This window comes from Anabas testudineus, chromosome 7, assembly GCF_900324465.2.
Source record: "Anabas testudineus chromosome 7, fAnaTes1.2, whole genome shotgun sequence".
NCBI classification, from domain to species: Eukaryota; Metazoa; Chordata; class Actinopteri; order Anabantiformes; family Anabantidae; genus Anabas; species Anabas testudineus.
The window spans coordinates 17,172,324-17,197,347 of record NC_046616.1 but is presented as its reverse complement, the minus strand read 5'-3'; the positions used below and the strand labels follow the sequence as shown (position 1 = coordinate 17,197,347).

Sequence of the window (25,024 nt, the reverse complement as noted above, 5' to 3'; positions counted from 1 at the left end):
TTAATGGGAAAAGAAAAGAAGTAAAATGTTATACTACAGCAATAGTCTTCAATATTTGTCATGACGGCATCACAGTAAAATAGCTTTTTTTTTTTCATGGCACATTTGAGATGCCTTTTAATGAAGTAATTTGATTAAATAAAAACCTGCAAATCTTGGTTACTGCTTGACCAACTAATTGACTTTTAATCGTTAACAGATATATTTGAATGGCTTTACTTACTGTATTCCATCAGAGCTGCCATATGAACAGTCACTCAGTGTGACATCCACAGTCATAGCAGAGCCTGGACACATGTAGCTAACATGTTACATCGCACACTGTCTATAAACGAAAAGTTGTCCGGAAAGATTTGTTGTAAGTCTGAGACAGAAATAGTGAAAAATAACAAGTCCTCTGCATTACAATTTGACTTTTTTAAACCACTTATAGACAGATTAATCCAAATTACAAATCAGAAACCAGACCAGCAGTTTTACATTAACACCTCAGTACTAAATTCATGATCAGTCCTCAAGACTAATGTGTAAAATAATCTACTCTGAATGAGTTAACAAGGAAAGGAACACAACCAAGCTAACAATAAATAGGACACAATACATATTATTAAAACAAATAGACCTACCAGTATTAGGTGAGACACAAATGGCTCTGAGCTGCATTTGCCATCATTTCTTACATCACCCTTCACAGCTCTATAACGTTGTCTTTCCCTTGCCTCTCCAGCTCTGTGGAAAGTCAATCCTGTGGCCTCACTTGATTTGATTCATCTCAGATCCCTTTGTAGTAGGATGGGGCAACACAAGGAACACAAGTATATAAATTAAATTCAAAAACGTGTTCGCAAAAGTAGCCGAGGTTGTGTCATTTATAATTACCTCCTTGCACAGGTTCCTTCTGTCTGCTGCTCTGGGGTGAGTGTAGGGCTATTCCTGACTCTTCCTGGATTAGACTGCTAATCTTATTACTGTACAGGTATAAAATAGAGCACCCACTCCTCAACAAAAACTCCTGCTTTGTGCACGTCACCACGGCCTTCTGCTGGTCTGGTTGATCTACATTAGATTCTGTTTTACAACTATACACCGTCCTAGATTAACACCTGACTAACTGTTCACCTAGTTTATCTATGTCTCAACTATATATTTGATTAATGATAGGTATATTTATTGTTGTTGTAATTAGATACAAGAAGATTGTGTATTTTTCGTCTTAAGACTTTTCAGATGACTTTTGAAATCGACACACTAATTAATCCTATGATGCCGCTATCGGAACCTCAGTGACAAAGAAAGTAGATCAAATCTGATTAGCTTATGTGTTGCCTTTGCTAAAGCTGGTTAGGTTTAAGTTACTGAGGAGAATGCTGTGTATGATCTTATTAACTTGGATGAACTTATATATATATATATATATGCAACAATCTGATACTTATGATATTTTTGCGCAGACAGGAAATATTCAGAAAGTTTGAGTTTTTAGAAACAGAGGTTTGGACATGTAATAAATATCCTATTCCCAGACCAGCATCACATTTATACAAATTTGTGGAAGTGACTATGTCGACTTTGAGCCAAAGTCCAAGTTTAATGCCTTCCACTGAAGCATGTGTTCAGAGCTAGTAAATCCCCTTACAGCCTTTGTTCACCGGCAATAAATATAACTGTGTTTTAAGCTGTACAAAGTAACACTGGGATTGTAGGACCTGTGACATCAGAACTAAGTAAAAGTATCAGAAGTCAGTTTGTTGATCTAAGCAACAATGCTTTTTTTAAATGTCAAATCATAACTAGACCACATGTTTCTATGGGGGCAGTGCACAGTACTCTGACACGCCTTTCGGAAACTGGATCAGACGCATCAAAAACATGAATAGTCAGACCAAAAGTGACCACCGCATCAGAAGAGCAATACATTTAGCTTGATTATTGAAAGAAAAGAAAAGTCACACGCTTACTAATACAAAAACTAGCTAAATAAAAAACACACTACACTCCAGTGAGTGAAAGAAGGTTGTCTAGTAGAGGTGTCATAGGACGAGTAGCAGTATCTAAACCACCCTTCATAAAGGCTAAACATGTCAGTGGGCTTTTAGAGACTGCTAGTTGCTTTCACTATATACTAGGTTACACAGTATACTTGCATGTCTAAGGGACTGTTTGTCTATGATGATAGGAATAACAGTGGAACACATTCTATCAACATGAAACTACTAATGTAGATGTATTATACATAGACTGTAGGGTGAAATGGGGCCCAGACTAAATGACTGGCATGATTCAGGAATATTTCACCAGTCTTATAATGTGTCTGGTGAAATGTGCCCCCCCCCCCCCCCCCCCTTTACTCAGGGTGTCCCCCAGTGCACTGCAAACCTTTATTTATTTATGCAGCTCTTTTGGCCACTTATTCAAGACATTCCAGTTTGACTCACAACTAGTCTAGGCCTGGTGTGTCTCCACCCCCACTTCTGTAATTTCTCAATCACTTGAAGTAGATCTGCCAACTCTACAGATGTGACCTTTTCACAGGTTGTAAACTGCATTATGTTGAAAAAAAGACTAAAATAAGTACATTAGTTGAGTCCTTTTTCACAGTAGGGAACCATACAGATGTAGCTAACATGATGTATTGGTACCATACTTGTTCCAGTGCGCCAGCATACACAAAACTAAGCCTCTGAAACCTGTGCAGCCATTATAAAAGTCATTATTGCACCTGTGCTCATCTGGTGTACAAAAGGTCAAAGAGTATCAACTTACACTGAATTGCCTAGAAATGTGCATTATACAATAACACAATCATTAAAACCATACAATTAAATTTAAGAACAAACAAATTAATACAAATATTTATATTTTCTGAAAATGAATTCATCCGTTTAATTTGGAGAAAAATAATATAAATTAAATGGTGTAGGAACTAGTGTAACGTTGGCAAATCTCTGAGCCTCTCATGAATAACATATTATACAGTACTAGTACTCTTGTTAGCTTATTTCTCTGAGTGGAAAAAATAAAAAAACAAAAACAAAAAAAAGTTTGTCATCATGAAAAAATCAAATAACATGTTCATCTTCTCCCCGTGTGTGTGTGTGTGTGTGGGGGGGGGGGTTATCTCTGGGTACTCTGGCTTCCTCCCACCTCTAGACACATGCATGTTAGGTTAATTGGTGACTCTAAATTGCCCATAGGTGTGAATGTTTGTCTTTCTCTGTATGTTGGCCCTGCCATGGACTGGCGACCTGTGCAGGATGTCTCCTGCCTCTCGCTTGACAGCTGCTCTAGGCTCCAGCATTCCCACAACCCTTCAGAGGCCAAGCGGCTGAGACGGGACGGAAGTCAAACTGAGATTATAAAAAAAAAAGAGAGAGATAAAAAAAAGTGAAAATTGTGACTTCAGTCATATTTATATATAAGATAAAATGTCATAATTATAGCTTAGTAAGTTGTAATTGTGATAATAAAAAGTCAGAATTGTGAGATAAAAATTACATTTTGACTTACTAAGTCAAAATAATGAAATAAAAAGGCAAAGTTATAACTTAGTAAGTCATAATTATGACATGTAAAACGTGTGACTGTTTTTTTTATCCTTTATATTTTGTCCTCATTTGTGACTTAAAAAGTCAAAAACTTGCCTTCTATTAGGTGCTTGATTGGTGTGGATACCCTTGCATTTGATGACAACATATGAATACCAGTGCGTTTGTCTTCAAACATGACTTGATCCGTTTTTCCGACAGATGGCAGCAGACTAACAGGCTGCAGCAGCTCCCGTGTGGCCGCAGCGCGTCTGCTCGATACATTTCTATGACAGCGAGCGGCTCGGACCGAGATTTCCGTGCTCCACATCGGCACGTAAACCGAGGCTGATGGGAAATGAGTGTAGTTCATGGAGTCGCTCGACCGCTGTTGTGACCTGCACGAACGATGAGCACTACATTTCCCAGCAAGCACTGCCTCTCTGCAGGAGCCGGCTGGAGTTGCGCAGTAGGTGCACGGCAGGTCCAAGTTCAGCAGCACGAAAATACCGGAAAGGGGACGATTTATGCTTCAAAATAAAAGACATGCGTTTTGATTTTTTTGATTATGTTTTGATTACATTCATGCTTTTTTACATTATATATGTTTTATCTCATTCTTTTCAGGTTGCGGTGTAAATAAAACTTAATAACCATTTGCCCAGGGATCCTTTGTTTGTTGTTGTTTTAATTTGAAGGGACACACCAGAAGCCGCCCCCGTCTTCCGTGCAGTCTGCACTTGATGCTGCTGCTCCAGCTCTATCGCTCCGACGAGCCGGGGGAGGCGGGTTGAAAGAGAGGCTGGAGCTCAGCGATGGAGCATTAATAGGAAACAACTACGAGCTCCTCCGTCGCAGAAAAACCATTAGACCCATCTACATGAATAAAGAAAGAAGACCGGCAACGAGACGCGAGCGGAACAGCCATGCAATTTAAATACAGACGGATTTGAGCAGCGGCTTCTTCTTCAAGGTTACGCCACTTGAAGACGCCCCGACGTCCCCCTTGTAGCAGATCAGCTGGCGTAGGTTGGTTGATCGTCACCGGTACCGATCATGTCCGTGGGAGATCAGTGCTACCCCGACCCGGCTCTGCTGCTGCAGGCTGGGCCGGAGTGGATGAGGGCCGAGATCGAGCGTCTCTCCCGGGAGCTCACCGAGACCACGAACGAGAAGATCCAGGCGGCGGAGTACGGGCTGGCGGTGCTGGAGGAGAAGCAGCAGCTCAAGCAGCAGTATGATGACCTGGAGATCGACTACGAGGCCGTGCGACAGGAGCTGGACCAGCTGAAAGAGGTGGGCTGTGTAAAGTATAATAAGTCCAGGAAATTAAAATTGAATCATCAATTAACATTTGTAGATCCAACGCACCACCCTAGAAATCACAGTTAAGCCTTGAATTACATCAAATGTGGGGTCTTATGTGACACTAATTGGGCTACTGACTGTCCTTTGACTTTATTTTAATGCATTTTAATTAGGCTTGAGTGTCCTTTGACTTTATTTTAATGCATTTTAATTAGGATTGAGTGTCCTTCGACTCTGTTTTATTGCATTTGTATAGACTTATCACTGCAGCCTCCTACACAGGGGCTTGGCTTGCTATGACATTTTACCAGGCATCAGCCATGAAATCCCTCATCCTACAAGGTCAAAACTGCAGGATGCAGAGAGGGATCCTTCCACTGTTGCTCCATACCCCACCCCAGCTTTACTTAGGGTGTCCCCTATTCCACTGCCACTGTTATTTATTTATGCAGCTCTTATGGCCTCCTCTTCAAGGCATTCCTATCTGACTCACAGCCATTTAAGGCTTGGCGCGTTTCCTCCCCCACTTTTGTAATGATCTGCCAACTGTACAGAAATGACCATTATTATAGGTCGTGATCTACAGTACTTTGCTGCATGCTTGACTTTAGTCAGTTAGACAGTGTTTCTGTTTAATTTCGATCTTAAAATGACAATTACATCCTGTATAAATTAGTACTTACAGGTGTGTGACATTGTCAAAATGTTATTTGGCTCACATGGACAATCTTATGTAAACAAGAATTACTAGTCTAGTTGAAAGGGGCGGGAGTAGGTTTGAATTTTGAACCTTCCCGCTCAGCAGAGAGAGGGATGACTAACTTGCAAAGGAAACCGGACGAGTCACAACCCTTTGGGAATGGAAAGAATGTTGAGAGTGCCTGTTGAAGCTGAGCTAAGGAGTCAGATAAAGAATAGATCTGTTTTTCTGAACAGTGGCTGGACTTGTTTCCTTCTGTTGCATCACACTTTGTCCGTTTTCTTCACTAGACCAGCATTTGGTCACTGTCTTATGATTTAGATGGAGAGAAGTATGACTTCATAGTAGTGTTAGGAACCAACAGACTGTCCAACCAACAGCTGTCGCTTCTGACTCGGAGAAGAAATAGAAAAAAAATGAGTCCAGTTTTAACAGTGGCATGGTTGAACACATCCACAGTTTAAACATTCTTACTGTGGTCTCCTACTTGGCAAGGAAGCCAGTAGCTGACAAAGCTGACTTCATGGTAAACCCCTTCTCGTAATGCCAGGAAGCTGCTGCTCATCACTCCCTTGGGTTTTTGTGCGTTTCAGCTGAGAGGTGCATAGAGAAATTTTCAGCTCTCCCTCTTCTCCCTCTTTGCTCTCTTCTCCTTCTTCCTGTTTCTTTTCTCTCCTGCTTAGTTTCCCATGCATCTATTTGGCAATAGGAGGCCTAGCTCTACCACAGAGGAATGACAGCAAAAAAAAAAAAAGCTCTGAATAGAAGAAATGGACGGAAGGCAGTCTAAAAGAGTAGCCATGACAGCAAACGAGAAACGAGGAAAAAGACACTGGGACGTTTGATTTTTCAAAATATGCCTGTTGAAATCTTGTTTAAAAAAGGAGCTCTCATTGTGAGTCTGGGTTTTGTTCTAATGTCTGCAAACATCCATCTGTGTGGGCAGTAAACTCAATTGTTTGCTTAGTGGCAGAGGTTATTTCTTTTGCCTTGGGGTTGGGTTATGGTAGTTGTAGATCACCGATCAGATGTTCACCACAGCTATGTTTCTGTCTTTACCAAACCCTCTCAAACCCCTTCAGCCTTTGAAGGGCAGACGTGATGCTATCACAGGAGAAATATAAACACATTTGGCTCACACCTCTCCACACTTCCTTTTTATTGTCTGTAGAAGAACATTCAGGAGCCATGGGGAGCAAACACAAGATAAGCTATTGTCACAGCAGGGGCTAAAAATAAAACTTATCTCAGTGGCCAGTTTCCACTTTGAGCCCAGGCTTATAATTTATATAGTTGTAAAAAAAAAAGTGTCAAATGAATCATCTTTGTTGATGTGATTTGTGGTTTGTTTTGTCAGCGCATCAAACTGTCCAGTGTGGCTTTGTCTGTATGTGTTGTTAAAGCACATATGAGGGTTATTTGTGTGGCAAGTTACATGTTGTCTTAAGTACGTGTCCACTGTTTACACTGATGGCAGCAATGTTTGTATGCCCCTTCTCCTTTCAAGGATTTAGACAGACTGGAATAGATTGTCTGGGAGATTTACAGAGTAGCTCAACATGGGATTGTCTCCTGGCCCCTTAAACCTCTCTTTTCACATATAAGCATGCAGACAAAACAAACAGCTCACGCTTATGTTTACGCGTAGTGATTTAAATGAAATTGTTTCGTCTCAATATGAACAGAAATACCCAAAATCAGGAATCGTCAAGACTGTGGGCAAAAGTCCCCTGCCATTTAACTAGTCCTCACCTTCTCACCTACCCTCAGAAAGAGCACTAATATTCACATTCAGACACATACACACACACACACACACACACATAGATACGGCACCCTCGAGGCGGAAAGATGGAGGAATTCTCTCCACTGCTGTTGCTTAGTAACCTCGCAGCTCTGTGCCTTAATTTGAACAGGCGTGCTGCTTCCTCAGCAGGTGCTGCTGTATGAGTATGTTAGTATGTATGGGAAATTATCTAAATGTTGGCTGGAATAGTACATACAGGCTGATAGAAAGCAACCATGTGTTAGTTGTATTTATATGATGTTTTATCTAATGTAGGTCTCTATTTGTTCTTTCATTTTGTCAATAGCCAACTCAGAGGACATTGTCAGTCACCCGCAATCACAAAATCACATCACTGATATGCCATTAGGCCTACAGTGCTGTGTATACTGTATGTCGATTTGCTCTTATCCGTCATTTCCCTCTTTCACTACACTGTATTGGAGGTAATGCACTAGTTTCCGTTGTCCCAGTTTGTTCTGCGTCAGCTTGATAGAGAGATCCATCTGCAGCTTCATTGTAGTAAATATGAGTTACTCACTGTGCCCGTGCTAACCTCTGCTAATCATATGTGTGATCTTTTATTGCTTTATGCCATCCTCATAGAAATTTTATTTCACAGTATTGATATTATATCTTAAGTCAATATCTTAATTGCACGCAGCTCGCTCTTCTAACAGGTATCTGGCAAAAGCACCCCTGCATACCAGTGTGCAAATTAAGATATGATTAAGCTGTGTGGACTTTTTGTATTAGTTAGTATACAGATTGTTGAGTACAGTTTCAGTCACAAGGTAAAGTAGCTAATGATATTATACTGTGCTGTCGCAACGTAAGTGCCTAAGGTGGTGTTTTACTCTGCTGTTGTTGATATTCTCGAGTTAAGCCACTTACAGATGACATCAGGTGCTGCCATTCAATGCATTCAGTTCTGAGCAACTTACTTTCCTTCATGCAGTTTTTGTCAGTGTAATACAAATAAAATGATAAAACATCACCATCTATCAAAAGGAAACTGTCCCATAGTGTAGCCCATTTTTATACTGATCTTTTCTCAAACTACAAACATACAACAATGTTGTGGAATCGTCAGCTCTGCCAGACAATCTGAGCCCTAAATTATGTTGTAAAGCTCTGTTCTGGACCTGATGGCCCTTTGTGTGTTTGAGCACACTAGGGTTAACTGGTCTTGGGTGTCACAGACAAACAGAGGGGTAAATGCCAACAGAACACAGTGTATGACAAAGGAGAGATTGACAGAGGCGTCCCATTGTGGTTACATTTGAAAGGATTGGTCACTTTTGTACCTTTTGAAATGGTAGATTAGTAAAGGATATATCCCAGTGTCCTTAAACAATGATATCTGGTGCAACTCTAAGTCCTTTCTGCTGTGTTAAATGGGTTGGATGCTGATTGGATGTCGGTAGAAAATACAAAGAGGGCACAAGAACCATCTGGTCCCTTATATGAGGAGTCATAAAAGTCATGCTCACGTTATTGGATTGCCACACTGGGCCATGTTGCATCAACAGCTGCTCATCTCACACTCTCATCACACCATTTCTTTTCTTCTTCTTCTTTTCTCAGGTGCTTGAGTCATTTTTGTAACTTGTCACAAAGATCCAGCCTTTTTTGAAGATATCGTACTCAATCAGCATCTTACTTTACTGGGCTAGCGACCCGTTTGCTTATGGTTTGTTCTCTGTTTGTGGCTCAGCATATGCTGAACCTTTGTGCCTTTTTTGTGAGTATTCTGATCAAGCCTCTCATCCATAATGTCTTTTGCCCGATGGCAAGAGTGCAGTAAAGGGATAATCGTTTCTAAATGACACTAAATAAAGTCCCAAATCCCCTACCCTCTGGGCATAAGAGGATGAATCCCAGCCGCTACGCACAGGGCTTATGGAGGTCTTGGAGTCTGACAGGCCAAACCACACTCAGCTGCTTCCATGGCCAGGGACAGGTATGTGCTTTTTGGAAAAATGGTGCACAAAGGCAGTCACATGCTTTTTGCCTGGCCCAGTAGCCTACTCCAGTGACTGCCAAGAGCAGGAATCTGTTGAGTGCTATAAAACCTGTCGGCCTCCTTAAATGCACAAGTTGTTTTAAAGACCATCCACACACTCATTCTTTTAAGATATGTCTTCATACAATGTTTCAAATATCTACACGGCCTGATCTACTTACATGGACTAGTGCAGTTTTTAGTGTCACAGAAGAACCAGCATATGCTCTTCCAAAGTCTAATAAAATAATCATTTCACCTGCATTTAGATAACAAAGCCCACTTCTAATCTGTAATGGTTTTAAGAGCCTTTGTCCTTAACACTGATAAACAGAATGCCATCAGCACCCATCCACAGTTCAAATAGAGGCCACATTTACTCCGAGGCATTAGCTGATGACTGCTCAGTGAGTGAATTGTTTGGCCTACTTGGAATGTTTATGGGCGTCACATTTAAAGACTAGAGTATTTGTGTGGAGCATTCAAATGCATTAGTAAAGCCTTGAAATAGCAGCAGGTGGCTAAGAAGGAACGTTTATTCTGTACTTCTAGCATGTAGATGCTTGTTGGCTGTTTACTTGTGAAAGTAAGTGAAATTTCTTAATGAATGTGCATCGAGTTTCTGACTGCCTATAGAAGAGCAAGGAGAACAGCGTTGTGGCACATACACATGCTGTCTTAAATGTGGAAGTGTTAGTTACTGTTTAGGAAAAGACAGCAGTCATGGTTAATTTACATTTTGATATATACTTTATAAAGGTTATTTTCAAAGATGCCACTGATGTCATAAATGCATGTAGAAAAGCAGTGTGGCCGCCCAGCAGGATCATGTTTCTACCAATGTAATCCAATTACTGATCTGACAAGAGCCAGATCAGGCAGAAGTCTAGGCTAAAAGCAAAGCATGAAGTCATAGTAATGGCAGCATGCTTCCAACAATACAACAATCTGCACTCAGGCAATAGGCCAGTCCCTAGTTTCCCTTCTCCTACACAACATAGCAACTATAAACCATTAAACATTGGTCAACAAAAAAAACAGTGGTGTGTGTGTGTGTGTGTGAGAGAAACACAATGTCTACCTCTTTATTTACTCCTACGTGCCTAGTTATCTTTATTGTGCAGTTTCATACAGTTTACCATAAACAAATCCTTCATTTAGCTTTTATCAACACATCTGGACTTTTATTATCTACGACTATGAGCTACTGCTGAGTTAGTTAAGGTCAACTTAATCAGTTCAACATATGTATTTATATTAGGACTTTGGTGTATTACATAAACCAGTGAATCAGGTTTGTGGACAGAGTAAGTTTGGGACTGCATTTTTGTTTTGCCCACCTGCATCATTCCTTTTGTAGTCTTTAGAATAAGTGTGTCTTAAGTCAGTCTATCGGATTTTCTGCGAACCCTCGTCATCTCCTCTGCTAGAGGATGAGCATTAGATAGGGGTTGGATAATATTTGACTGACTCTCATTCCAGTTCTGAATACACTGAAGGAATAAATTAAATCCTTGTGAGTCTCTTATCAAATCTTTTTAAGTGGTTTGTTTTGTAGCAAATGAAGACAAGTAACTAAATATTAATTTTTTATTTTATAATCTATTGTTTCTCTTATTCTACTCATGTTATTTGTACAATTTGCTGTTTTTATTTTTATTTAGGTACCTATTACCTGAAAAGCAAAACCTCTACTTTAACATGCAGGATGGTAGAAGTTTAAGCAGTGAACTCTTCCCCTTCGGTCATATGTACCCAGCCTCTTAAATACATAACAAATACATATTGTACTTTGCAGTCATTTCGTTGACTATAGGACCTTCAAGTTGGTCAGAGCTGTCTGCACTATCGAATCTTTCTTCTTCCTTGTATTGAAATGAAGGCAGAACTCACCTCCTCTCCCCCCAGTCTACATCCTGTTTACTTGTGAGGAGTCTAACTTTGCATGAGGAAGCATATGAAATATGACTCTGTATCAGTCCGGATATCTTTTAGTGGATCAGAGGAAGTGACCACATGAGGTTCATCTGACAAGTCATTTCTGTCATTTGTATTTAACAAGGTACAGCACGGACAAAGTCACAGCGATACTGAATTTTTTTATTATAGGAGTATCATTGTCTTTCCTGGTAAATTAACATGAATACACACTACTGCAGTTCCCTTTACAATGATCTGGGCATTACCAATGAACAGAGACATTCTTGTTAAGACACCTACGAAGCTTTGGATCACACATATAGGGAAAGGATTTTTTTTTTTAAATGAGCTCTTGAAATGTCCACATTTCCCCAAACTTTTTCTAGGCTTTGACATAGAAAGGCCTTGTTGAGGGTTGTCCCTAAGAGTATTTTTGGTGATTGGTATACCACTCTGTACTTAATGTACTGTACTCTGTACAAATATGATGAGCAAAATTCAATTTATACTTTTTTGTTTTTTTTATTGTGATGTTTATAACTGAAAGGCCCCACCTATTTATATACACACATGCAAACACATCTAAACAGTACAACCTGTCATTCATATACTTCCATTAAAATGTGTTCTCTGCAGTTTGTTCCCCGGCATTCCCTGGTTTGTTGCAGTAGATGAAGAGATCACGAATAGGATGTAGACAGACAGTGTTCTCTGTTTACATAAGCAGATTCTGGCACACCCCTCTCTGGTTCCTCTGAAACATAGTCCACTCATCTCAGTTGTTCCCTGACTGGCACACTAGTGCCTCCCATCTCACCTAAATTAATTAAACTAGAAGGCAAATTCTAAAAAGCATGTCCTCGTTTTAATAGGCCAGCAATTCAAACATTAGCAGACCCAATTTCAAATGGTTGTCCCTCCACCCTGGGGGTTCTTTTTAACTTCAACACCACAGTGCAATCAGAGAACAGCAGTACGCCCACTCCCCTCCACCACCATCCTCCTCCTTATTCCCAAGGCTCTTATTGTAAATAGGCTAGTGGGTCCTGCTGTCACAGTGTGTCGTACCCGAGTCTCTTGGAGCCCACGCTTTGAAGCCCTCAGGCACGGTAGAACAGGAGCGAGAGAGGAAGGATAGAAAATAATGTATAAGGGAGGGACGATAAGATAACAGAGTTGTATACTTGGGGGAAGGGGCTGTGCGGCAATAACAACATTAAGAGTTTGGGCCTCGAGAGATCAAGAATGGGTATTAATTGGATGTGTGCCAGTCTCTCAGGGGGTCCTTGGGAAATGGGGATAGCAGGCAGAGAAATGGAGAGAGGTTTTTTGGGAGGGGCACTGGGCAATGCAAGGGTTTCCTGTGGGAACCAGTACACTGAATAGTGGTTCCCCAATCAGCTGTTTTAATGAGTTTAAAGTGCTCCATACAGCCAGAGTGACCAGCCATCTTGTTTTGTTTTTTTTTGTTTGTTAGTTTTGTACAAACATAGCTACAGAACCTATTGTTAATGAATGGTGATCATATGGGGGCTTTAATAATTGGATGATCTCTAATGTGTACAATGACTTCCCAGCCCCCACCCCATTCTTTACAAACTGACATGGGCTCATATGGAAGACATGCCACCCTGACCCACGATTTAACCCCAATGGTAGACAGACCGTGTCCTCACACAGACACATACAGGAGTTCATTACATCAAACAGGGAAGGGAGGTCATTAGTCTCTGTCTGGCTGGGAGCAAGGGCAGAGCCAACCCAAGAGACCAGCTTCTGGGTTGGAAAAGGAGGACGAGGAGATAGTAGAGAAGAGATAAAGACATCACGTGGAGGAGATGGGAGATAATTTTCACTGGTTTGTGACTTGTTGTGCTTCTGACATCAGGAGTGGTAAAAAAGTTCCACCGAAGTGGCTTAGATTGAAAACCTCAGGAAGAATACAGATCACATTTCTGCTATCCCTCCCCTCCCCCACCCCGTGAGTGCTTGCTCATGATTGATTAGACGTCTCAGCACTAATGGATCAGTGAAGGACGATAATGGGAAATGCATTAGGATACGTATGCCATATTTATTGAATAGGTACTTTTGAGAAGGTTAAAACCTTCTCTGTTAGCTATGAACAAATAAACAAATAGATTTGATGTCTACTTTACCTTCCCCTGTCATCCTGCAAACCTGACCTTGGACATTGGAAGAAAATCTAATCTTGTGTGCGTGTGTGTGTGAGTTCGCAAATGATGATTCGCATGTGTGTTTATGTGTGCCTGGACCCCAGCTGCTCTCCTTCTCTGTCATTTAATTCAGTAACAATAAGAGGCTGTTCATAGGTGGAAGTCATATGCAAAGGTTCCACATGGAACAGGGAAACTGCTGAAAGGCTGAAATACACACCACACAGACTTTTGGTTTGTCAGATAGCAAAGACAAAACCAAAACAAAAGGACTTCAAAGCAACCTCAGACCCGCAGGCTCTTTGTGCAGACAAATCTCAAATCCAGCCAGGTAAGGGCTGTTGCCAGAGAAAGAGGGAGGAGAGCAAGCTGTACTAGGCTGAGCTCTGAAACAGCCATCTGTGTCAGCAGCACCCTTTTGGCCGGCCTTGACTGACCGCCTTTCGCTCTGTCACTGTAGTTGGCATAGTAACCATAATGACGGCTGTTTCCCAGGGGTGTGGGCACGTGGATCTGGGAGATCTCATCCCGACAGAGTGACAGGCAGTAAGAGGAACCGGCAGGCTGACTACAGGCAGGAGGAGATAAGGCTATCTTTGCATTGCAAATGACTGAGCTTGTGAATGCCCAGAGCTGGAGCTGGTATGGAACATTGCAGAGATATGAGAAATGATAAAGAACCCAAACTCCATGGTGGTGCAAAATATCAGACCTATTGAATCTGTACTCTCCCCTGAGATACTAGCTTTTAGCTCTATTCTGCCGCAGATTTAACCGCTGAACAATAGGCCCAGTAAACAGCCGAGGATAAACAGATGCTTCCTTGTGATTAATTGACTGCTAAGATTAAATACTGGAGACCAGAGTAGAGCTTAAATCCTTGTGGTTCATTTCTCCTTACACAGAACCAAAAACAGAAATCCAAGTCAAGGTAAACCTTTTGTGGAAACACTTAACTCGGCTGGAATCAGATTCTTTTCTGTGGAACGTAGTTTGTTTTTTAGACTTTGCTTGTGTTTCACTCTTATGTGGCATAAAAATTACCTTTGTAATTACAACACCTTTGTGTAACATGTAAAAGTCGCCTTCATCTCATATATCATTTCCACTGATGACTAAATAAACCGTGCTCAGACTCAGGTTCTTTACCTCACTGCCAGAGGTATAATGACTGTTTTTACCCTGTAATAACACAGCAGCCAGTTCATGAACACCCACAATACAGAGCCTTCAGGCTGACGCAGGCACTATAATGGAAGTGGGGGGTTTTGTTGTAAGTCCCTTTTGCAGGTGTTTCACCTCATAAAGGGGATATATTTTCTCGACACGTCTGTCTTTGTAGATGCATGATGAATATCCTAGTAGATGGCAACATGTTTGAGCACGAGGTCTGACCAAAGACTTCACACAGAATCTCTAATGCTGACTTCGCATTAGTCCACATAAGAATAAAAATGAAATATAGTTTTCCCCAGCCAGATCTGATGAAAGACACTTAATCACCACAGCCTGATCTAAGCGAGGAGAATATATGTAGAGATGTAGCCCAATTAGGCAATTCTGCTATTTTTCACAAGTTGAGGATGACTTCCTCAGTGAGGCGTGTAAAGAGCCTCATGAGTCTGATTAGTACATCGCTCATATGCTCAGCTCTGTCTGTCTGTGCACATACGTGTGTGCTTTAATTGCATGTGTCTACCATCTCCCAGTGGCTCCATCCCCTCTGGCATTCTGTCTTTGTGTCTCCTGCCCCGCAACTTATGACCATCCATGATCTGGCACAGTGCTTTGTGGGGTTTTTTTGTTTGTTTGTTTTTTGGAAGGTCTACATCCTTCAGGTCTCACAATGACACTATGGTGTTCAGACAGTCTACTATCTGAGGAAGGAAGGAAATCTGTGTCTCAAAAACCCACACATGGATATGTTTCTCCGACCTCTGTTGTCTTGTATTCTCTGAAGAATGCAAGCACGCCGCCATGTGCGCTGCCTTTGGCATACAGTGCATCGCATGTTTGTGTTGAAAACAAGAGTTGATGCAGTGTTCGTGGAATCCATACAAAGCTTCGTACACTCCCCTCTTCCTCCTTTATCTCAGAAGAGGGGCAAATCTCAAGATGGCTAAGGTTCCAGGTGCTGTCTGACTGCAGGGCACACCAAGGAAACTGGAAGTGGGAATATATGTGTGTATTTGTGTTTGTATGATGAGTGTGTGAATAATAGCCCAGATCTGCCCTGTGCAGTGGATCAATGTGGCTCTGTGCCAGGCAGCAGCTAATATCTCTACTTCCCTTCTAAGTATTTCTCTCTCTTCTTCTTTCTCCTGTTTGTCAAAAATAACCCATCTCACATGTACTGTAGTCGCTATCGCCACTTGAAATTCCCCAATTCAGAGTTCAGCTCAGAACATGTCAAGATAACAAGGAAGGGAAACATTCAAACCAGTGGAGAGTGTCCACACATTTCTAAAGGGGTGAAAGTGATTCTCTGTCTTTTCCATTCCCATCCTGCCTCCACAGAAGAGCGAAGAGTGAAGTAAATAAGTAGCTTGACTGTTAATTATTATAGCAAGTGTCATTGGCTTTGGCACAACACACACAGTAAGTTACTTTAAATCAGCAAACACCGTTATGTGAGATAGGCTGCATTCCTCACCGAGGCTGAAGCCTGTTCACACAGATATAACACATCGAGCTATTGTGTCTTAAAGAAATCTATTTTCGCATGTGTGACCTAGCACCGAGCAGTGTTAGGTCATAGAGAGAAAGACGGCATGTCTCTGTTTATCACTGCAAACTGCGACTCCACGTGAGCTGTGACTCACGAGGCAGCAGAGTCCATACAGTGTTTTTTTTTTTTTTTTCTTTCCTCTGCTCCATGTCTCTTCTTCTGTGGTCGCCTACAATGTCAGCCTTAACACTGACCAGCCTTCAGTGTTGCTGAAACACTGCTGTGTGGCATCCGGGGTCAACCCCTCCGCACTCTGACCAATCTGTGACTAACTAAACCAACAGAAATGACATAGCATTATATTGTTCAGCCTTCATCAGAGGCTGTCTTTGTCATGGCTCAAGAATCCCGCTGAAGACTCAGAAAATCTCAGCTCAACATCAGCCCTTTCTGCTTCACAAGTCTCAGATTGGATTTCATGCACATGCATTTCAAGGGTGTTTCGTCTAGTGTTGCTCAGTGGGCATGTCTTGTGGTGCCCTATCTGGCATCATGTAGTGAGATTATCGTGTCAATATTAAGCCTCAAGGACGCCATCTCTTTTTCAGTCTTGTCAGATGTGAAGTTTTCCCTGCAGTATGCAGATGGGCCTTTTTTTTCCTATGGCTATGCCAAATAAATATCTTGTTTAATGAGGCCTTTGATGGTTTCACTTTTTTCTTTGCTTTTCTCAGATATTTGCTAACACTATTAAATATTCTTGTTGACTCCTCTAAATGTTGTCATTCCTCATCTATACCTCTCGATTTGAAATCGCAGTTTTATCTAGCTCAGCAACAAAGAAGCTGACTGGCTCCTCCCTTTGTCTTATCATGTTTCCATTTCTCAATTTCTGTCTGCCTCTCCAACCTGGTCTTTGTGCAGCAAGCTTCACTTTACTATTGCAGTCAGGCTATGAGACCACAGGGAGCTAAATGGTAACTTTAACAATTAGACCAGAGATGGGGGAAAACTGATCCAAATCCACAGTGTTTTAATTGGGGATTGTTCCTAAGGCAGAGGTTTTCAAAAGGACTCAGTCGTATTGATTGAAGTACGTGAGGCCTCTTACTTTCTTTGTGCTCAGTTCATGTGTGCGTGCCTTAACTTGAATATACCTATTGGTTTTATTCTCAACTCCACTGGGTCTGCAGTAACTGTGTCTCTTGAGACATCTCTAACACCTTACTGCTCTCACTCCATGCCACAGAAACGCTGCTATGCCACCAGCAGAACTGAAACTGAAAATAGAATTGTAGATTTAGTTTACTTCAGCTCCTCTGGGCCTCTCAGACCTGGTGTATCGATCTCTTTGTACGCTGTCAGAGACCTAAAGCCCATCTCCCTTGTGCTCTTGACTCACCAGATTACAGAAGTATGTGCAGGAGGATTGTCAGCTGGGAAAACCACAGTGACCCCTGTGACCTTCAGTATTTTCTCTCTGCTTTAACATTTTGTAGCATGTTAGGTGTTGCCCACTTAAAGCCGGGCTGTAGCCTTCAGAATCCAACATGTCTCTTCTACCATTTGACAAGAGTTACACAGCTGAAATGGGATTGACCTTTGAGTTCTGATTTGTGTCATCATCTAATTAGTGTACCTTTGCCCCCAAAGGCTGCGTCTTTAAGATTACATCATGTTTCAACATGCTTTGAACATGGACATGCAAGCTTTGTTAAACCCAGGACTTTCCTGTCAAAGGACGGGCTGTTGTAGCAACCTCTGTTATGTAAAAAGCTAAACTTACAGTTAGCTGATTGAATTTCACGCCCTGGGTGTAAAATAAACTTCATTACCAGGGAAACCAGTGTTTTGATATTTGATATATGCTTTACCTAAGACTGACAGTCCAGCCCTAGCAGCATGCTCATTACTTAAACAAGTCTGAATCATGCTTTATTTATACCTTTGAAGGATTTCATGTGTTAGTCTTATGATCTTTGTTGTTGTATGTGTGGGCAACATATGAGGAAGTACCGAAATCATTTCGATGGCTGATGGGGAAGAAAGAACTAAGTTCAGAGGTGACTCACTTTGATCACAGTGATTATGAAGTTGACACATGTGGCAGCCTAGAGTATAAAGATCATCCCAGCAGGGTGTCTAAATGCAGTCCATATGTATGCACTCATCTGGAATCAGACATTGAGTTATATATGTACTAGAGGGATAAATCTCTCAACTTACTGACTTCTTTATGGTTTTTCATAATGTTAACCATAGTCACAATTGAGGAAACCCATTCCAGACAGACAGCGTACTAATGACTAAAGATCTGCCTTTGATTAGCTTTGCAAGAGATTAATAATCCATGCTCACAAAATAAACTGCAACATATGGCAAGCTAAAGATGAATTATAAATTGGGTGGGCAGCTCGCTGTGAGATTATAGGCTTGGTTGTGTGTGTCCCCAATTTACCCTCCCCTAAAAGTAGCCAAAACCTGCTCTTGGGAAGCTTAGATTAAAGGCCTTGCGTAAGTTGGTTTTGACTACAAGCAGTACTTTATTTTGGAAGAATTTAGATTGGATTGATTGGAGTCCAATATCCACCATGCATGAAGATTATAATGATAGGATCCCCCTGTTTTCTGATTGGGTTAATCCTGTCACTTGTAATGACTTTCTAATCAAATACAGCCTGATTTTTTTTTTTTTTTTTTTCGCAACTTGGTGACAATGTTGGTACTTCTCAGTTAATCTTTAAACATAGAAAGATATTGTAACATTTTAGTGCATTAGATATGTGCAATAATGTTCTATAGTTGTTCGTAAAGTGGTTTGGCCAAGCACAGTTTGTCCAGAAAAAGATGAGTGCTGTTTGCAGTGTGTGAGTTTATCTGTTCAACTATGCAATCTTACTGCCTGGGCCATCTTTTTTCCTGAAATGTTAGAGATATTCTAGCTACCATGCACGAGACGTGATGTCACGCACTTCTGTAACCCATTAAACTCGTTTTACACATTCACATCTAAGTCCCACAAGTAGGTCAGTTCTACTAACACAAATTTCCAGATTTTCCTTTCTTTAAAGGAATTACTCGGATTACGATACGCAGACGTTTCTATCAGAAAATCCTGCAGAGAGTGTGTAGTGCAGCTGCAAACAAGGTCAGATTCAGTGCCTCAGGTGATTTCAGATTACCGGCTGCACTAGTGCTGCAGATGAAAATCAGAATTTCCATCTGGTCACTGGTGGTTACATGGTTAGAAATGAAATATAATCAGTGAGATTATTATTTTGAAAAGGAATAAAGTAGCCCAACCTAGATTCAACTGAAGTCAGCTAGTTTCTTATTTCATATTTCCATATTGAACACAGACATTACAGCTCACCCCTTTCAGCAGAAACTATACCCGATCAGAAGGTTACATATCTGTAACCTAGATATGTGTTTAATCTTCATCATCTTGATCCCCTTCAGTCAATCCACAAAAATCAAATAATATCTGGCAAACTTCCGTTGCTCTGCTATGATCTCCTACGGTATTAAGAGCATTAGAACACAGGCTTCTTGAGCTCACCCAGACACTAGTCCATTTGCTCTACTTTTCCTGTTTGGTTATCCCATCTGTGGAGTCACTGCAGAGCACGTGCAGAGGAGGCCAACATCCTGCGGGTAGGGGAGGGAGCAACTGGGGAAACGGGGAGGTAGATGATGCAGGCCAGATGGAGCCTAACTGATTATCTCTGCAGGCAGTATTTTAGGAGTTGTTTTTTTTTTTTAGGTCCGCACGGCAGCTGAACCACAGTAGTTCAGGACGGTAGCACTTTAAAATGGCTTTTCCACAAATCAAACCTTGGTCACTGAAAGTGCTGACTTGATTTGAATAACCAGTTAGTGTTTCATTTACTGATTTATTTATATTTGCTAATATTTTTAAGCATAGAGCAACAATAAACAAACAAAAATATAAACAAATCCACTTGTATTTCATTATGGTACAACTTCTAACCAACCATTTATATATTTCCAGGCCTTTGGACAAGCCTACTCCAACCACAGGAAGGTAGCAGCAGATGGGGAGAGCCGTGAGGAGTCTCTTATCCAGGAGTCAGCCTGTAAGGAGGCCTACTACGAGCAGAGGGTCCTGGAGCTGCAGACCGAGGTCCGCCAGTCACGCAACATCCTCACCAACACCCAGTCTGAGAACGAACGCCTGAACACCGTCTTCCAGGAGTTGAGAGAGGTAAGAGGGGGCGAAGCAGAAACCGATTCATATCACAGTTGATTTGCTCCAAGTTTGGAAAGGGATTGAATTTGAATCTGTTAGCTAGAGAGAAAGGATGCCATTAATGCAAAGTGAACATGTGACTTTTGAAGCAGGATAAAAGCATTTACTGTTTTTTTTTACTGTTCATCAGAAGAAACTGTGTTTTCCCACATCAACACTTTGAAAAGAATTTCACTTCTGAGTTGAAGTAGAGGTTTGTCTCTTCTCATTTGCCTTGTTGATGCAATTGTCTGATGCTTTCTATCAGGTACTGATCAATCTCATTCACTGGTGGATCAGTCTATGAGGAAAACATTGTTATCCAAAGGTCATTGCACAAGATGTTTAGCTGCATGATTACTGCAACTACATAATCCACAAATTTTCTTAATAGTCCTGCAGTAGCCTTTGAAATTTAGGGTGTGATTTTAGAGTCAATGACTGTTAGGTTTTTGACATGTTAAGACAAGGCTAATAACACTGTATTGACAGTAGGACAAAGATCAGACTGGCTGAAGTGACACCTTGCCCTTAAGCCTAATGTGATGTCCTCCACCTGTATTGTGATCCAGGGTGGAGTTTTAATTACAGGCAGAGGGAAAAGACAGAGGCTTTGGTAATCATGCTCTTTTGCGAAAGACGACAAGATCAGACATGAAGAATAAATCAATTAATATCTTACAGTTGTGTGAATCGATGCATGCACGATAATGGTGCCAAACCTGTCACTCCAGCTCTAACATTAATTATATCTTATAATAAAACCTCCGCCACAGCCCTTCATCAGCCGCGCAAATTCTGTTGTACGATTGTACCCTTTACACATTCCAGCAAACATATTCACATTCTGCTATAATAATGCTTATCTTTATTGTCTGTGCCCCACTTTGGACGGTGCCTGACCTCTTCACTGCACCTATTTACATATACTCACAGCTAACTGACCTCATTAAAATAGCTGAGAGGGCAGTGGGTGAGGTGGCCCTGCATGTGTCATGCAGGATGATGAAGCTTGGGATGAGCAGGTTGAAGCAGCAAGAGAGCAGTAAAGGTTGAAATCACACTGACTAAGATGTACCAAGCTTTGATGAAGACTCTTGGACACAAAGACAGAAAACCATAAAGGAGGAGTAAAGAAGAACATAGTCTGTAGAGGGAAAAGGTGCCTTTCACCTTTTAGATGTATTTTTTATGTACAATGGTCCTTCTTCCTCTGAAAGTAGGGGCTGGAATAATAAAAAGTGGGGTTTGAAGTATCAACCTGTTTTTGAGGAGCGTAGCTACATGAGCAGAGAATCAACAGAATATTCATGCAAGATTTAACCTTATTTATTTGACACTGGATACCAGGTAGAATCTCGATGTTCTGTATAGACTGAGATATTGTGTCATGTCAGTATTGTGTGCAGTTTTTTATTCTTTTTTGTACAGCAACACTTTCATACTAAACAGTTTTGGTGTTTAATTTTAAGATCAGTGCTGTTATATTCATCCCACACATACTTATTCACCCGAGCACCAAGAAAACCCAGCATAGTTGTGTTGCTGAAATAATTGTCTCATGTCTATGCTCTACATATTTAGCTGAGTCCACTGTTTTGCAGTCCAAAATGATAATTCAAGATAATTCCATTGCATTTGGTAGGAGAAGGGGTAAAAGGGGCCTCAACTACAGAGTGAGTCTCAAGTCTTTAGCAGACAGCTGCAAAATTCCCTGTTTCTGTGAGTCGCTGCTTGAAACAGATGTCTGCAGCATTTCTTCTAGAGATTAGTGAAAAGGACTTAAAAATGGCATGTCCCTCACAACGACTTAAGTCCAAGAAGCTCCATATTCCAGTATAATTAGGCCAGCTGCTGCTCAGCTCTGAATCTCAGCTGGTATAAGTTGGGCATTATGGAAGCCAAATGTGTTTTTTAGAATAAAGCAAGGAAACTCCTCGTTACACTACAGTCTTTCCACGAAGACACAATGCCTCCTAAATCTCTCACCTGAGGTTTTTTTTAACGTGCTATTAAAAGGTTTGGCCTGAAAAAATAATTCATTGTTTCTCTATACCACTCTACAGTTCTGTTGTAACTGGTGTTATGTTGGTGGCCTGTTTGAAGGCCTCAATGCAGGTGCCATTTCCATTCTAAACACCCTGACGCATCTCCATGGGGCACGGCCAGCTCTAATTGGCTATATAGAAAGGGCTCGAGTGTAAATCACCCTGTGTGTGAGAGATAACGACACCCTTCTAATGGTACTTCTGTGGGTGAAGGGGGGAGTGTGTGTGTGTGTGTGTGTGACAGGCAAATAGAGGGAGCTTGGCACTGAGGCTGGCATTGTGACCACACTGACGGGATTGAAAGAGGCCTTTGTCTCCTAGGTTTCAAATTAGCCCAAAAGCTCAGGCCTGGGAGAAGAGGGAGGGCACTGGGAGACGATGAGAACAGAACTAAAATAAGATAAAGAGGCCTAAAATCCGTTAGAAAAGGAGAAAAGCCTAATGAGAGTAAATTCAACACTGTGCTGTTTTCCTGGATGATGGATAAATTGAGTCAGAAGGGGTGGTTGAATGGTTCGATTTCATCATGGAATGACAGTTGGGCTATAACTGTTGCCTTTTGTGTTTGGTTGGAAATTACAAACCCCATTTTGCACCTTGCGCTGATAACTGTCTTTGGCACAGAGAGACCAACGTCTCTCGCCTATGAATATCCACAGTGTTTCAGTCCGTCTGGCACGAGTTTGCGTCTCAGAGAATTGGTGCACAGATTTGATGTATGGCTTTTTTGGCTGTTTTGGCTATTTTTGAAAGCAGTGACAGACTTTGTTAAATATCAACAGCTTTCCAAAGTACTCCCAATCCCATCTACAGGTTTCCTCTGTAATGATTATTTAGACAAAGAGCTTCAATGGCATTCATACAGCTAAAAGTAGGCCTGCAAAAAGCTTACAAAATATAATTTGACTGTGTGTTGCTTGATTAAAGTGAGCAAAAAAAGTGTAAAATTGGTTTTGTCTCTGTACAGTCCAATTTATTCACAACCAGTTTAGTTACAGGATATTTGCTGCTTACATATGTCACATTTAAACCTCCCGGGCAATTTCTCATGCCAAACACACAAATGTTAGCTTCAAGCAGTGATTAGACATATTTCACTGCTATGGTGTAGTCTAAAGGATTAAACCTCCACAAAGAGCCATGAGCATTGTAAGAAGGCACACTCTAATGGGCATGACTTCATTAAATTCAATCTCATGTCTAGAGTGCCTACAGTGATGGCTGCCATTATAGTCACAGAATGGGGATCCCTGTTGCCTGCCTCACAGGAAATTATCAAGCAAAGCTGGAGAAAAAATGCTGAGAAATGTTACCAGCATAGTTCAGTCTCTGTGTTCACACTCAGTGAAAATGTAGTACAAAGTATAAAGTAAAGTAGTATAAATGTGTATTTAAGAATTATCCTGTCACTCACTCTCCCCATTTTTCTCTTACAGCCACATAAAAAGAAATAGTAGGAATCCGTGTGCAAGGCTGCTGGTGAGGCGATAGACATGAGAGCAGAATTTCATCCATAACTGATGCTTTACTTTGATTATCGAAAGGTCAAAGTCGAGTGGTAAAGATCCCTGTTATTATCATCTGACATGAGGCTAATGTAATAAGACTCCTAGAGGCTTCTGGAATATTGATGTTGACTGCCCCATTATTCCTTACTGAGACAGATCATCTCCTGTCCTGTGTTAGATGTGACCAGGTGGGGATTATAGAAAGACAAGCAAAGGTTGAAGAATTGACATATTGAAATAAGATTTGAAGGTGTGTGTGTGCATGCTATTTCAGTTTCCATTTACCCACCATTGCTAGTAATGCTGTTACCAGTGACGAGCAATCTGCTCTAAACCCTCCAGATGTTATCTGGGTTATCTGGCCACAGCACCCGACGTGGCCGAGCTGTGTGTCTGACAGATTGGTGGCTATTAATAGAGCGCAGCTCTAAAATACATTTAGAAGATTTTCCATTGATCCCTAATAATGTTAGTCTTTTGGTGTCAGTTTTAAAGAAGCTCTGAAAATATGTCATTCTGGATTTACGCCCTTGGCTCACTGCAACAAAGAGGTTTTCAATGCCAGATCAATGGATCCTAATAAATCAACAGACAGACAAATGGATATGCACATTCGCTTTTACCTAATGGGTGTAAACAGCCTCATGTGCATGTTACTCCACTCTCGTCAAAATGACCTCAAAATCACCAATTCACTCTAAAGTGCATGCTGGCACACTTTTCAGTGTCACACACAGGACAACACGCCATCAGCCACTCACTCACAAAGCTCCTTTCACTTCGTATTTTTTTTAATTGTCTTATTGAAAAGTGTGACCTTGACTGTGTTTTCTCTCCCTAATGGAGTCTGGATAGGCTGAATAGAGTGACAATTGCTCGCAGCGAAGAACAAGATAAAAGCAGATCTGCTTTCACCCACATTCTCGACTCTGACAGTAGCAAAAGGTCCCTGTGCTTCATTATTCCTTTGCTCTGTCTAAAGCCATTCTGAAGGGGTTGAGCTGCACTGCATTTGTTATTAATTTTTCATTTCTCCTGAAGGTAATTCTGGGATGGATTTGGCTTTGTGGAGTAACATGATCTGACATGACCTTAAAATGCTGCAGAGCCTACAGGACTTTTCAAGTT

The 25,024-nt window shown here is 41.2% G+C and overlaps 1 protein-coding gene across 2 annotated transcripts in view; it reads left to right on the top strand.

Moving 5' to 3' along the window:
- The first annotated feature begins 4,290 nt into the window (after positions 1–4,290).
- LOC113167091 (protein bicaudal D homolog 2-like) overlaps positions 4,291–25,024 on the top strand; it is a 39,612-nt gene continuing 18,878 nt past the window's right edge. For both annotated transcript variants that reach the window (XM_026367479.1, XM_026367478.1), the window contains exons 1-2: positions 4,291–4,820; positions 20,104–20,316. In XM_026367479.1, the coding sequence (XP_026223264.1) occupies positions 4,581–4,820; positions 20,104–20,316 (453 nt within the window). In that variant the 5' untranslated portion in view covers positions 4,291–4,580. The remainder of the gene's footprint in view (positions 4,821–20,103; positions 20,317–25,024) is intronic.